A 13,769-nucleotide genomic window follows, 5' to 3' on the forward strand; every position below is an offset into this window, starting at 1 on the left:
TTCATTTTTATTTAAAATCAATTAATTAACATGTAGTGTATTATTAGTTTCAGGGGGTAGAATTTAGTGATTCATCAGTTACATATAACACCCAGTGCTCGTTACATCAAGTGCCCTCCTTAATGTCCATCACCCAGTTACCCTATCCCTCCACCTGCCCCCCTTCCAACAACCCTCAGTTTGTTTCCTATAGTTAAGAGTCTTTTATGGTTTGCCTCCGTCTTTGATTTTATCTTGTTTTATTCTTTCTTCCCTTCCCCTATAATCCAAGTTTATAAACACATGTAGGCTATATATTTTGTTAACATTGTGTTGTTTACCAAATGTTTGTCCGATTTTTTTCTTAAGTTCCACATATGAGTGAAATCATGTGGTATTTGTCTTTCTCTGACTTATTTTGCTTAGCATAATATCCTCTAGTTCCATCCACATTGTTGCAAATGGCAAGATTTCATTCATTTTGATGGTTGAATAATATTCAACATATACATATATTTAACATATACATACTACTTCTTTATCCATTCATCAATCAATGAACACCTGAGTTGCTTACATAATTTGGCTATTATGAATAATGATGCTATAAACATAGGGACGTATGTGTCCCTTTAAATTAGTGTTTTTGTATTCTGTGGGTAAATACCCAGCGATGTGATTACTGGATCATAGAACAGTTCTGTTTTTTAATTTGAAGAATCTCCATACTATTCTCCACAGTGACTGCAACAGTTTACATTCACACCAACAATGCAAGAGGATTCCCCTTTCTCCACATCCTCACCAACACCTGTTGTTTATTGTGTCGTTCATTTTAGCCATTCTGACAAGTGTGGGGTGATATCTCATTATAGTTTTGATTTGCGTTTCCCTGATAAGTGATATTGACCATCTTTTCATGTGTCTGTTGTCAATCTAGATATCTTCTTTGGAAAAATGCCTATTCATGTTTTCTGCCCATTTTCTAATTGGATTAATTGTTTTTTGGTGTCGAGTTTTATAAGTTCTTTATATATTTTGGGTACTAACCCTTTAGTACATATGCCATTTGCAAATACCTTCTTCCATTCTCTAGGTTGCCTTTTAGTTTTGTTGTTTCCTTCACTGTGCAGAAGCTTTTATTTTGATGAAGTCCCAATAGTTTATTTTTGCTTTTGTTTCCCTTGCCTTAGGAGACATATCTAGGAAGAAGTTGCTATGGCCAATGTCAAAGAGGTTATTGCCTGTGTTCTCTTCTAAGATTTTGATGGATTCCTATCTCACATTTAGGTCTTTCATCCATTTTGAGTTTATTTTTGTGTATGATGTTAAGAACGTGGTTCATTTTCATTCTTTTGCATGATGCTCTCCAGTATTCCCAGCACCTTTTGTTGAAGAGACTGTCTTTTTCCCATTAGATATTCTTTCCTGCTTTGTTGAAAAGTAATTGACCATATATTTACGATTCATTTATGGGTTTTCTATTCTGTTCCATTGATCTATGTGTCTATTTTTGGGTCACCATCATATTGTTTTGATTACTATAGCCTTCTAATATAACTTGAAGTCTGGAATTGTGATGCCTCCAGCTTTGCTTTTCTTTTTTAAGGGTGCTTTTAGCTATTTGGGGACTTTTTTGGTTCCATACAAATTTTAGGATGGTTTATTCTAGCTCTATGAAAAATGCTATTGGTATTTAGGTAGGGATTGCATTAAATATGTAGATTGCTTTGGGTAGTATATGCATTTTAACAATATTTTTTATTGCGATTCATGGGCATGGAATGTCTTTCCATTTCTTTGTGTCCTCTTCAATTTCTTTCACCAGCATTATAGTTTTCCGGGTACAGGTCTTTCACCTCTTTGGTTAGGTTTATTCCTAGGTATCTTATGGTTTTTGGTACAATTGTAAATGGGAATGATTCCTTAATTTCTCTCTCTGATGCTTCATTATTGGTGTATGGAAATGCAACAGATTTGTGTAGGTTGATTTTGTATCCAGTGACTTTACTGAAATCATATATCAGTATAGTTTTTTGGTGGAGTCTTTGATGTTTTCTGTATAGAGTATCATGTCATATGCAAATAGTGAAAGTTTTACTTCTTTCTTGCCAACTTGGATGCCTTTTATTTCTTTTTGTTGTCAGATTGCTGTGGCTAGGACTTCAGATACTATTTTAAATAACAGTGATGAGAGTGGACATCCTTGTGTTGTTCCTGAATGTAGAGGAACATACAGGAAAGCTCTTAGTCTTTCCCCATTGAGTTATGTTAGCTGTAGGTTTTTCATAAGATGGCCTTTATTATGTTGAGGTATGTTCCATGTAAACATACTTTGTTGTGGGTTTTTATCATGAATGGATGTTGTACTTTGTCATTTTTTTATTTTTGGGGCACCTAGGTGGCTCAGCCATTGAGCATCTGCCTTCAGCTCAGGTCATGATCCCAGGGTCCTGGGATTGAGCCCCGCACTGGGCTCCCTGCTTGGTGGGAAGCCTGCTTCTCCCTCTCACACTCCCCTTGCTTGTGTGCCCTCTCTCGCTGTCCCTCTCTCTCTTTGTCAAATAAATAAATAAATCTTTAAAAAAAAATTTTCTGCATCTATTGAAATGATCATATGGTTCTTATCGTTTATTATTTTTTAAAGATTTATTTATTTATTTTTAGAGAGAGAGAGAACAAGCAGGAGGAGGGGCAGAGGGAGAGGGAGAGGAGAATCCCAAGCAGACTCTCTGCTGAGTGCTTAGCCCAGTGTGGGGCTCAATCTCACAACCCTGAGATCTTGACCTGAGCAGAAATCAGGAGTCCAAAGCTTAACCAACTGAGCCACCCAGGTGCCCCTTATCCTTTCTCTTATTAATATGGTGTATAACATTGATTGATTTGTGAATATTAGACCACTCTTGCATCATGTGAATACATCCCACTTAATTCTGGTGAATGATTTTTTTTAATGTATTGTTGGATTCAGTTTACTAGTATTTTGTTGAGGAAGTTTGCATGCATGTTCATCAGAGATATTGTCCTGTAGTTCTCTTCTTTTGTACTGTCTTTTCCTGGTTTTGGTATCAGGATAGTGCTGGCTTCATAGAATGAATTTGAAAGATTTCCTTCCTATTCTGTTTTTTTTAAATAGTTTGAGAAGAATAGGTATTAAGTCTTCTTTAAATGTTTGGTAGAATTTGCCTGTGAAGCCATGTAGTCCTGGACTTTTGTTTGTTGGGAGGTTTTTGGTTACTGATTCAATTTCTTTGCTGGTTATTGGTATGTTCAAGTTTTCTATTTCTTCCTGTTTCAGTTGTGGTAGTTAATATGTTTTTAGGAATTTATCCATTTCTTCCAGGTTGTACAATGTATTCACATAATTATTTCTCTGGTCTTAGTTATGCTTTCTCCTCCCTCATTTGTGATTTTATTTACTTGAGTCCCTTCTCTTTTCTTTTTGATAAGTCTAGCTTAGAAGATTATCAGTTTTATTAACTTTTTCAGTGAACCGGATCCTGTTTTCATTGATCTATTCTATGGTTTTGGGGTTGGTTTTTTTTTGTTTGTTTGTTTGTTTGTTTATCATTTATTTCTACTTTACTCTTTACCTTCTTTCTGCTGGCTTTAGGCTTTGTTTTTTTGTTCTTTTTCTGTTTTCTTTAGGTGAAAGCTTAGGTTGTTCATTTGAGGTTTTTCTTGCATCTGGAGTTAGGCCTGTTTGGGTATTCATGTCCCTCTTGCGATCACTTTTCCTGCATCCCAAAGGTTTTGAGCCATCACGTTTTAATTTTCCTATGAATTTTTTAAATTTCTGCTTTGATTTCCCGGTTGACCCATTCATTGTTTAGTAGCATGTTGTTTGAACCTCCATGTATTTGTGGTCTTTCCACATTTTTTCTTGTGGTTGACTTCTAGTTTCATACTATTGCGGTCAGAAAAGGTGCATGATATGACTTCAGTCTTTTTGTATTTATTGAGGCCTGATTTGTGACCTAGTATGTGATTTATTCTGTAAAATGACCCATGTGCACTTGAAAAGAATGTGTATTCTGCTCTTTCATGATGGAATGTTCTGCATATATCTGTTAACTCCATCTGGTCTAGTGTGCCATTCAAAGCCATTGTTTCCTTCTTTATTTCCTGTTTAGATGATCTGTCCGTTGATGTAACTGGGAGGTTAAGTCCACCACTATATTTGTATTATAATCAATTAGTTCCTTTAAGTTTTTGTTGTTTTATTTATTTGGGTGCTCTCATATGGGTGCATAAATATTTACAATTGTTAGATCTTCTTGTTGGATTGTTCCCTTTATTATGATATAGTGCCCTTTTTTGTCTCTTTTTCCAATCTATTTTATTTTTTTTTTAAGATTTTATTTGTTTATTTGACAGAGAAAGACAGCCAGCAAGAGAGGGAGCACAAGCAGGGGGAGTGGGAGAGGAAGAAGCAGGCTCCTAGCAGAGAAGCCTGATATGGGGCTCAATCCCAGAACGCCGGGATCACACCCTGAGCCGAAGGCAGACGCTTAATGACTGCACCACCCAGGCACCCCTTTTTCCAATCTATTTTAAAGTCTGGTTTATTTGATATATCTATTACTACTCTAGCTTTCTTTTGACATCCATTTGCATGATAAATGTTTCTCTATCCCTCACTTTAAATCTGCAGGTGTCTTTAGGTCTACAATGAGTCTCTTGTAGACAACATATAGATGGGTCTTGTTTTTTCTTCTATTCTGACACCCTATGTCTTTTTATTCAGCATTTAGTCCATTTACAAGTAATTATTGGTAGATATGTATTTAGTGCCATTTTATTACCTGTTTTGTCATTGATTCTGGTGATTTCTCTGATCCTTTCTTGTCTTTGTCACTTTTGGTTTCTCCTTTGCCTTTAAAGAGTCCCTTTCAATATTTCTTTCAGGGCAGATTTAAGGTCACATTCCTTTAGGGTTTTTTTTTTTTTTTTTTTTTTTTTGTGAAACTCTTTATCTCTCCTTCTATTCTGAATGATAGCCTTGCTGGATAGAGTATTCTTGGTTGCAGATTTTTCCCATTTGGTACTTTGAACATATCATGCCACTCCTTTTTGGCTTTCCAAGTTTCTGTTCAGAAGTCTCCAGCTAGGCTTATAGGTCTTCCCTTGTCAGTTAAGGGCTTCTTTTGTCTTGTTGCTTTTAAGATTTTTTCTTTATTGCTATATTTTGCAAATTTAATTACAATATGTCTTGATGTTGGCCTGCTTTTATTGATTTGATGGGAGTTCTTTGTGCCTCCTAAATCTGGATATCTGTTTCTTCTCCAGATTTGGGAAGTTTTCAGCTATTATTTCCTCAAATGAATTTTCTGCCCCCTTTTCTGTCTCTTCTTCTTCTGGGAGTCCTATAATATGAATGTTATTATGTTTGATGGAGTCACTGAATTCCCTAAGTCTATTCTCATGTTATACAAGTCTTCCTGTCTTGTGTTCAGCTTCATTATTTCCATTATATTGTTCTATGCTGCATCATTCCTCTACTTCTTCCATCCTACTGTTCATTGTATCAAGCCTGTTAACAATCTCATTTATTGTATGCTTCATCTTTGATTGATTCTTTTTTAACTCGTTGATCTCTGTGCTAAAGATCTCATGGATGTCTTCTATTCTTTTTTCAAGCCCAGTGAGCATCCTTATGATTGTTGCTTTAAATTCTCCATCAGGCATGTTACTTACATCTGTTTCACTTACATCTCTGGCCATGGCCTTATATTGTTCTTTCATTTAGGATACCTTCCTCTGTCTTGGCATTCTGTCTAAGTCTCTGCCTTCTTCTGTGTGTTAGAAAAGCCAGTTACGTCTCCTGCTCCTGAAAGTAATGGCCTTATGAAGAGGAGGTCATGTAATGCAAAGGGCCTGTAATGCATTCAGGGAGTGTCTCTAGTGTGTGCTGCTTGTACTCTGCTGTTGTGTTTTGTCTGCACTTCCTTCAAGCCGATCTGCCGATGCTCTCCTTGCCTGCTGTGGGCAGTGTTTGGTCCCTAGTCTGAATGTGGTGAGTTTTAACTAGATGTGCTGTGGTCTGCTTATGAAATGAAACCTGACACCCCTTCCACCAGAACTGAGGTTCTGCAGAACTCTCTGGTTGGGACAGGTGGTGTGGGCAGGAATTTGTTCTGGTCTTCTGGGAAGGGGCCCATTCTGCTAGGACTGAGGCAAGTGTGACTGAGAAAGGCAGTCCCATCAGAGTGCAAGGGTAAGGGACTTGGTGTAAGTATGTTAGGCAGCCAGTGTCAGTTCTGCACTGCTTCTGTACATGGCTTTGTGTTTATGCCGAGGAGAGAAGGAGGGAAATGCCACCACCCAGCTCCTTTGTTCCTGGGGAGAGGTCTTGCAAACACTTTCTCCCAGGGATGTGTTCCGAGTAGAGTAAATAATCTCCCCCTTGTGTGTCCCAGGTGTTCTTCAGATCACTGTTTCCATGCTGTCTATCCCCAGTTTGTGTGCCTACCTTCTCTCCAAGAGCAGCACTTGTCCTTCAGGCTCTATCCCAGTCAAGCCTGCTGACCTTTAAAGCTCTAGGCTGCCTCTCTCTCTCTCTCTTTGACAATATATATATTGAGAGCACAAGGAGGGAGAGCTTCAGGCAGAAGGAGAAGCAGACTCCCTGCTGAGCAAGGAGCCCGATGTGGAACTCGATCCCAGGACCCTGGGATCATGACCTGATGAAGGCAGACACTTAAATGACTGAGCCACCCAGGTGTCCCTAAGCCCTACTGGTTGCATGAACTCACGAAATTCAGCCCCTCTCATTTTCCAACTCAGTGGCTTTGGGGAAACCTCCTTTTGCATTCCCCTGTGTGCTTCTCTTTCTCCCTCTCTCCATCTCTCTCTCCCTTCTCCATGACCATATCTCCCTCCCCTCCACAGCACCTACAATCCTTTTTCCCCTAAACCACATCTCCACACTTACCACCTTCCTTGATGTGGCCTCTTCTCTCCCTATAGTTGTGTAGTTTGTTCTGTCAGTCTTCTGGTCTATTTCTGGGATATTTACGATGACTTGATAGTTACTTAGTTGTGTTCATGGGTTGAAATGAGCTTAGAGTCCTCCTACTCCACCACTGTCTTCCCTCTTCCCCACACCTAGGTACCTTAATTGAATCTGTGAAATGTGTGTTGGAGAAGGTGATGTCCGAGGTCCCCTCCAACCAAAGTCTTGCTCACTGTACCACCCCAACACTGATCACAGGACTCAGGGTGCCACAACCCAGTGAGTGGCCACGTGGAACCTTCTGGTGTCCAGCCACAGAACAGGTGTGGGAGGGTGCATGGGTGGGGCAGCAGGAGGAAGGCATCAGTGGATAGGTGGGTGGGAGGTCGGTGGGTTCAGTGTGAGCAGGATCCCCATGCTCCCCTCATGTGAGTGATCCTCTTGTGGTTCTGCCCTGCAATGCCTGGGCATGCCTGTCCTGAATATCATCTGAGTGGCCCTGTGGAACATTATGGTTCCCCTACACCAGAAAAAAACATTTTTTTAATGGCAGTTTGACATTCTCTGCCAAAAGGCCTATGTTTGGGCCTAGCAATCCCACTTTAAGGAATTGACCCTATAGATTAAGTAAGTGTGCCAATGACATATATGCAAAGTTCTTTATTACAGCATTGTTTGTAGTAGCAAGAGAAGAGGAAAAAATAAATTTTCATCAGAAACACTTTGGTTAAATTATGGCACATTGATGCAATGAAAACCCATGCAACATTTTTAAAGAGAATGAGGGAGCTTACTCTTTGCAAGTTATATTAAATAGAATGATCTCCAAATTATAGAAAAATGAAAAAGAAATTGGGACAAAACTGTATATAGAATACTACTATTTGTGTGGAAAAAATGCAGTTTCAGTACTTTTATATGTATAAAATTTAAAAGGGTACAGAATGAAGTCATGAAACTAACTTTTGTTGCTTCCAGGAAGGAAACTTGGTGGCTGAGGAAAAGGGATGGAAGGGAAACTTTTCCCTGTGTACTATTTTATGCCTTCAAATTTTGAATGTTGTGAATGCATTACCTTTCAAAAGAAATATGATGAAAAAATTTTTAAATATTACAAAAATTCCATATTTATATTGTGTTCATATATTCATAGAAACACATAAAAATCAGAAGATCTGTAATGATACACACCAAACAGCAAACAGGTATTAATGCCCTAGGAGGGGGAGGTGGGAGCCTAGATAAATGTGTGTGGTAGATTTTACTTTTTAATTTAAATTGCTTGAATTTGAAAATGAGATTTCATAATTACACAAATGAAGCACATAGAAAAGGACTTGCACCATAAGACTAGGAGCACTGGGCCAAGAGAGTAGAGCTTTTTCAATTCGGCCATATATGTATAAGGCACTCAGCCCTATTGATGTGGTCTTGAGTCATTCCCTTGAGTCTTTCTGATGAATTGAGGTAATAACACCTTGCCACACAAGAACTCACAGTGAAACAGTAACATGACCATCAGTCTTATAATGGCCTCTGTGGAGAATAGTGAAATTTCTGATATCGGAAGAGCTATCCAAGAGGCAAAGAGTATAAAAAGATAAGCAGTGGAAGCAACTTTTACAACTATCGCAGATACAACTCACATTTCAAAAGTATATAATGTGAAGACGTCGTCATGTTTTATTAGTTTAACAAAGTTGAAAGTGACTGCTCTGTACATAATGACCTTAACAATGTTGATGCTCTAAGTGAAAGTTCAGTCATCTTTATACTAAGTTTTTAATGTAAAATTAGGACTGCAGATTTTTCCCCTACCAGCCTTCGTCCCGGGATGTGACTCTAACCAGATGCAGTTATGCAGTCATGTGGAACCTTGCTTTCTAGTGCTGGAAAAGATGTCTCTAATTACTGGCTTCAATAAATATGAATTCAGATTGCTTGCAAAAAAATGAATATGTAGTCTTTGAGGCTACTGAAAAGAACTTGTGATTTATAGTCAGTAATCCTGTGTTTAAGACCTGGATACATTATATGGTAACTGTATCACTTTGGATAATCAGCTATTCCCAATAGTTGATCAACTGTTATTATTGATCTCACAAAGTTATTGAAACAATAAAATGAGATAATATTATGAAATCATGTTATAAACTCGATAGTGTTGTGCAAATACTATCATTATCATCTTTTTGTACCTACAATGGCAGAGATAATGATAAGTGGCTATGGTAGCTTCCCTCACATTGTTATTAAGAACATTTCCCCTTTAGTTTTAGAATCACATGGTAGCTCTTAAAACATACAACTTCCAGAAGGTCTCACTGAAAATTTGGCACTGTAACATTTCTGTCACTTCATGGGGAAAAGGTAAGAATTAACATTTTATAATAATACTAGAAAATACTTGGTAATAAGAAAACAAAACAGAAACTTGTTGTTTAGTTTATATCTTTCTCAACTTCTAGAAATGGACAAAAAAGATAGTATAAACACTGATTTTTTTCTCTTAAATTTCAGTTATCTACCTCATATTCTACCATACCATCTTTGTGTTCTTTACCTGGACCTACTGGAAGTCTATATTTACACTCCCACAACAGCCAAATCAGAAGGTAAGAATACTGGTAAGAATCCTAGGAAGTAAGAATACTTCCTAAAGGTTAAAGAGACAGGAAAGCAAAAATGCAAAAGAAGAAGAAGAAGAAGAAGAAGAAGAGGAGGAGGAGAAAGAGAAAAGAAGCAAATAACCTTCATCTACAGAGGAGAGATTCAGGGTAATCTTTAAAAAGGCCTCTTAGTGATAAAGGTAAATTAAGGGTAGGATAGTCTATAGAAGGATAGTCTATTGCAAAATTACTGGCCATAGATACTTTGAAGACTAAGAAACCACTGTTTGAATTAGTGATATAATTATTTTTTAAATGTTTATTTCTATTCTATTTAGTTAAAATATATTATTAGCTTCAGGAGTAAAATTTAGTGATTCAGCAATAGCATATATCACCCAGTGCTCATTATATCAAGTGCCCTCCTTAAGGCCCATCACCCAATTACCCCATCCCCCACCAACCTCCCCTCCAGCAACCCTCAGTTTGTTTCCCATAGTTAAGAGTCTCTTATGGTTTGTCTTCTCTCTATTTTTATTTTCCCTTCCCTTACCCTATTTTCATCAGTTTTGTTTCTTAAATTCCACATATGAGTGAAATCATATGGTATTTATCCTACACTGACTGACTTATTTTCCTTAGCATAATACCCTCTGGCTCCATCCACATCATTGCAAATGGTAAGATTTCATTCTTTACGATGGCTGATGGCTGAGTAATATTCATATATATATATATATATATATATATATATAATATTCATATATATATATATATATATACATATACACACACACACACACACACACACCACATCTTCTTTATCCATTCATCTATCAATGGACATCTGGGTTCTTTCCATATTTTGGCTATTGGGGGCACTACTGCTATAAACATTGGGGTATACATGCCCCTTCGAATCAATATTTTTGTATCCTTTCGATAAATACCTAGTAGTACAATTGCTGGGTAGCAGGGTAGTTCTATTTTTAACTTTTTGAGGGCCCTCCATACTGTTTTCCAGAGTAGCTGCACCAGTGTGCATTCCTCCAACAGTGTAAGAAATTTCCCCTTTCTCCGCATCTTCACCAGCATCTGTTGTTTCTTGTGTTGTTGATTTTAGCCATTCTAAGGTGATATCTCATTGTGGTTTTGATTTGTATTTCCCTGATGCTGAGTGATGTTCAGAATTTTTTCATGATAGTCATTTGTATGTCTTCTTTGGAGAAATATCTGTTCATGTCTTCTGCTCATTTTTCTTGACTGGACTATTTGTTTTTTGGGTGTCGAGTTTGATAATTTCTTTATAGATTTTGGATACTAACCCTTTATCTGAGATTTCATTTGTGAAAGTCTTCTCCCATTCTGTCTGTTGTCTTTAGTTTTATTGATTGTTTCCTTTGCTGTACAAAAGCTTTTTATCTTTATGAAATCCCAATAGTTTAGTTTTGCTTTTGTTTCCTTTGTCTTTGGAGACCTGTCTAATAAGAATTTGCTGCGGCCAAGGTCAAAAAAGTTGCTGCCTGTGTTCCCTAGAATTTTGATGGATTCCTGTCTCACATTTAGGTCTTTCATCCATTTTGAGTCTATTTTTGTGTAATGCCGACATTGGTAAGACAGCGGTACAGTCTCATTCTTCTTGGCTAGCCAATTTTCCTTACAGCATTTGTTGAAGACACTCTATTTTCCATTGGATGTTCTTTCCTGCTTTGTCAAAGATTAGTTGGCCATACAGTTGAGTGTCCATTTCTGGGTTCTCTATTCTGTTCCATTGATCTATGTGTCTGTTTTGTTCTAGTACCATACTGTCTTGATGATGACAGCTTTGTAATACAACCTGAAGTCTGGAATTGTGATGCTTCCAGCTTTGGTTTTCTTTTTCAACATTCCTTTGGTTATTTGCAGTCTTCTCTGGTTCCATACAAATCTTAAGATTCTTTGTTCTAGCTGTGTGAGAAATGCTGGCAGTATTTTGGTAGGTATTACACTGGATGTGCATATTGCTTTGCGTAACATACACATTTTAACAATATTTATTCTTCCAACCCATGAGCATGGAATGTTTTTCCATTTTTTTGTGTGTGTGTCTTCCTCAATTTCTTTCTTAACTGTTCTGTAGTTTTCAGAGTACAGATCTTTTATCTCTTTGGTTAGGTTAATTCCTAGGTATGTAATGGGTTTGGTGCAATTGTAAACGGGATCGATTCCTTGATTTTTCTGTCTGCTGTCTCATTGTTAGTGTATAGAAATGCAACAGACTTCTGTGGGTTGATTTTATGTCTTGCAACATTGCTGAATCCCTGTATCAGTTTTAGCAATTTTTGGGTAGAGTCTTTAGGATTCTTTAGATAGGCTATCATGTCATCTGTGAAGAGTGAAAGTTTGACTTCTTTGCAGATTTGGATGCCTTCTATTTCTTTTTGTTGTCTGATTGCTGAGGCTAGGACTTCCAGTATTATGTTGAACAAGAGTGGTCGGAGTGGACATCCCTGTCAGGATGTGAAGCTCTCTGTTTTTCCCCATTGAGGATGATATTTGCTGTGGGTCTTTTATATATGCCTTTATGATGTTGAGGTATGTTCCCTCTATCCCTACATTTTGGAGGGTTTTTATCAAGAGAGGATGCTGTATTTTGTCAAATGGTTTTTCTGCATCTATTGAGAGGATCATATGGGGTTCTTGTCCTTTCTTTTATTAATATGTTGTATTACAAATGATTGATTTGCGGATGTTGAACCACCCCTGCAGCCCAAGAATGAATTCCACTGGGTCATGGTGAATTATCCTTTTAATGTATTGTTGGATCCTATTAGCTAGTACCTTGGTGAGAATTTTCGCATCCATGTTCATCAGGGATATTGGTCTGTAATTCTTTTTGTTGGGGTCTTTGTCTGTTTTTTCCAATCAAGGTAATGCTGGCCTCATAGTTTGGAATTTTTATTTCATTACTATTTTTTGAAAAATTTCAGATGAATAGGTATTAATTCTTCTTTAAATGTTTGGTAGAATTCTCCTAGGAGGCCATCCAATCCTGGACTCTTCTTTGTTGGGAAATTTTTGATGACTGATATAACTTCTTCCCTGGTTATGAGTCTGTTCAGGTTTTCTATTTCTTCCTGTTTCAGTTTTGGTAGTTTGTATGTGTCTAGGAATGCATCCATATTTTCCAGATTGCCTAATTCATTGGCATATAATTGCTCATAATATTCTCTTATAATTGTTTCAATTTCTTATAATATTCTCTTATATTTGTTTGTATTTCTTCAGTGTTGGTTGTGATCTCTCCTCTTTCATTCGTGATTTCATTTATCTGGGTCCTTTCTCTTTTCTTTTTGATAAGTCTAGCTAAGGGTTTATCAATGTTATTAATTCTTTCAAAGAACCAGCTCCTGGTTTCATTGATCTGTTCTCCTTTTTTTTTTATTTCTACATCTTTGATTTCTGCTCTAATCTTTAGTATTTTTCTTCTCCTGCTGGATCTAGCTTTATTTGCTGTTCTTTTTCCAGCTCCTTTAAGTGTAAGCTTAGGTTGTATATGTGAGACTTTTCTTGAGAAAGGCCTGTATTGCTATATACTTCCCTATTAAGACCACCATTACTGCATCCCAAATGTTCTGAACTGTCACATTTTCATTTTCATTTGCTTCCATTTAATTATTTAATTGTTCTTTAATTTCCTGGTTGACCCATTCATTCCTTAGTAGGATGTTCCTTAACATCCATGTATTTGTGGTCCTTTGAAATTTCTTCTTGGGATTAACTTCAAGTTTCATAGCATTGTGGTCTGAAAATATGCGGGGTATGATCTCAATTTTTGTACCAGTTGAGACTTGATTTGTGACCCAGTATGTCATCTGTTCTGGAGAATGTTTCATGTGCACTCAAGAAAAATTTGTGTTCTGCTGCTTTAGGATGAAATGCTCTGAATATATGTGTGAAGTCTATCTGGATCAGTGTGTCATTCAAAGCCCTTGTTTCCTTGTAGATATGCTGCTTAAATGATCTGTCCATTGCTGTGAGTGGGGTGTTAATGTCCCCTACTATTATTATATTATTATAAATGTGTTTCTTTAATTTTGGTATTAATTGGCTTATATACCTGTCTGTTCCCAAGTTGGGGGCATAAATATTTGCAACTGTTAGATCTTTTTGTTGGATAGACCCTTTATGATATAGTGCCCTTCTTAATCTCTTACTACAGTCTTTGGTTAAAATCTAATTTGTCC

General features: G+C 37.1%; 1 protein-coding gene across 1 annotated transcript in view; it reads left to right on the forward strand.

The window, feature by feature from the left end:
- ZDHHC15 (zDHHC palmitoyltransferase 15) overlaps positions 1–13,769 on the forward strand; it is a 169,195-nt gene that overhangs the window by 64,061 nt on the left and 91,365 nt on the right. The window contains exon 3 of the mRNA XM_087860139.1: positions 9,455–9,549. Within this exon, the coding sequence (XP_087716265.1) occupies positions 9,455–9,549 (95 nt within the window). The remainder of the gene's footprint in view (positions 1–9,454; positions 9,550–13,769) is intronic.

The sequence above is a fragment of the Ursus americanus genome, chromosome X (assembly GCF_024610735.1).
Source record: "Ursus americanus isolate L20-20 chromosome X, mUrsAme1.1.p, whole genome shotgun sequence".
Taxonomy (NCBI): Eukaryota; Metazoa; Chordata; class Mammalia; order Carnivora; family Ursidae; genus Ursus; species Ursus americanus.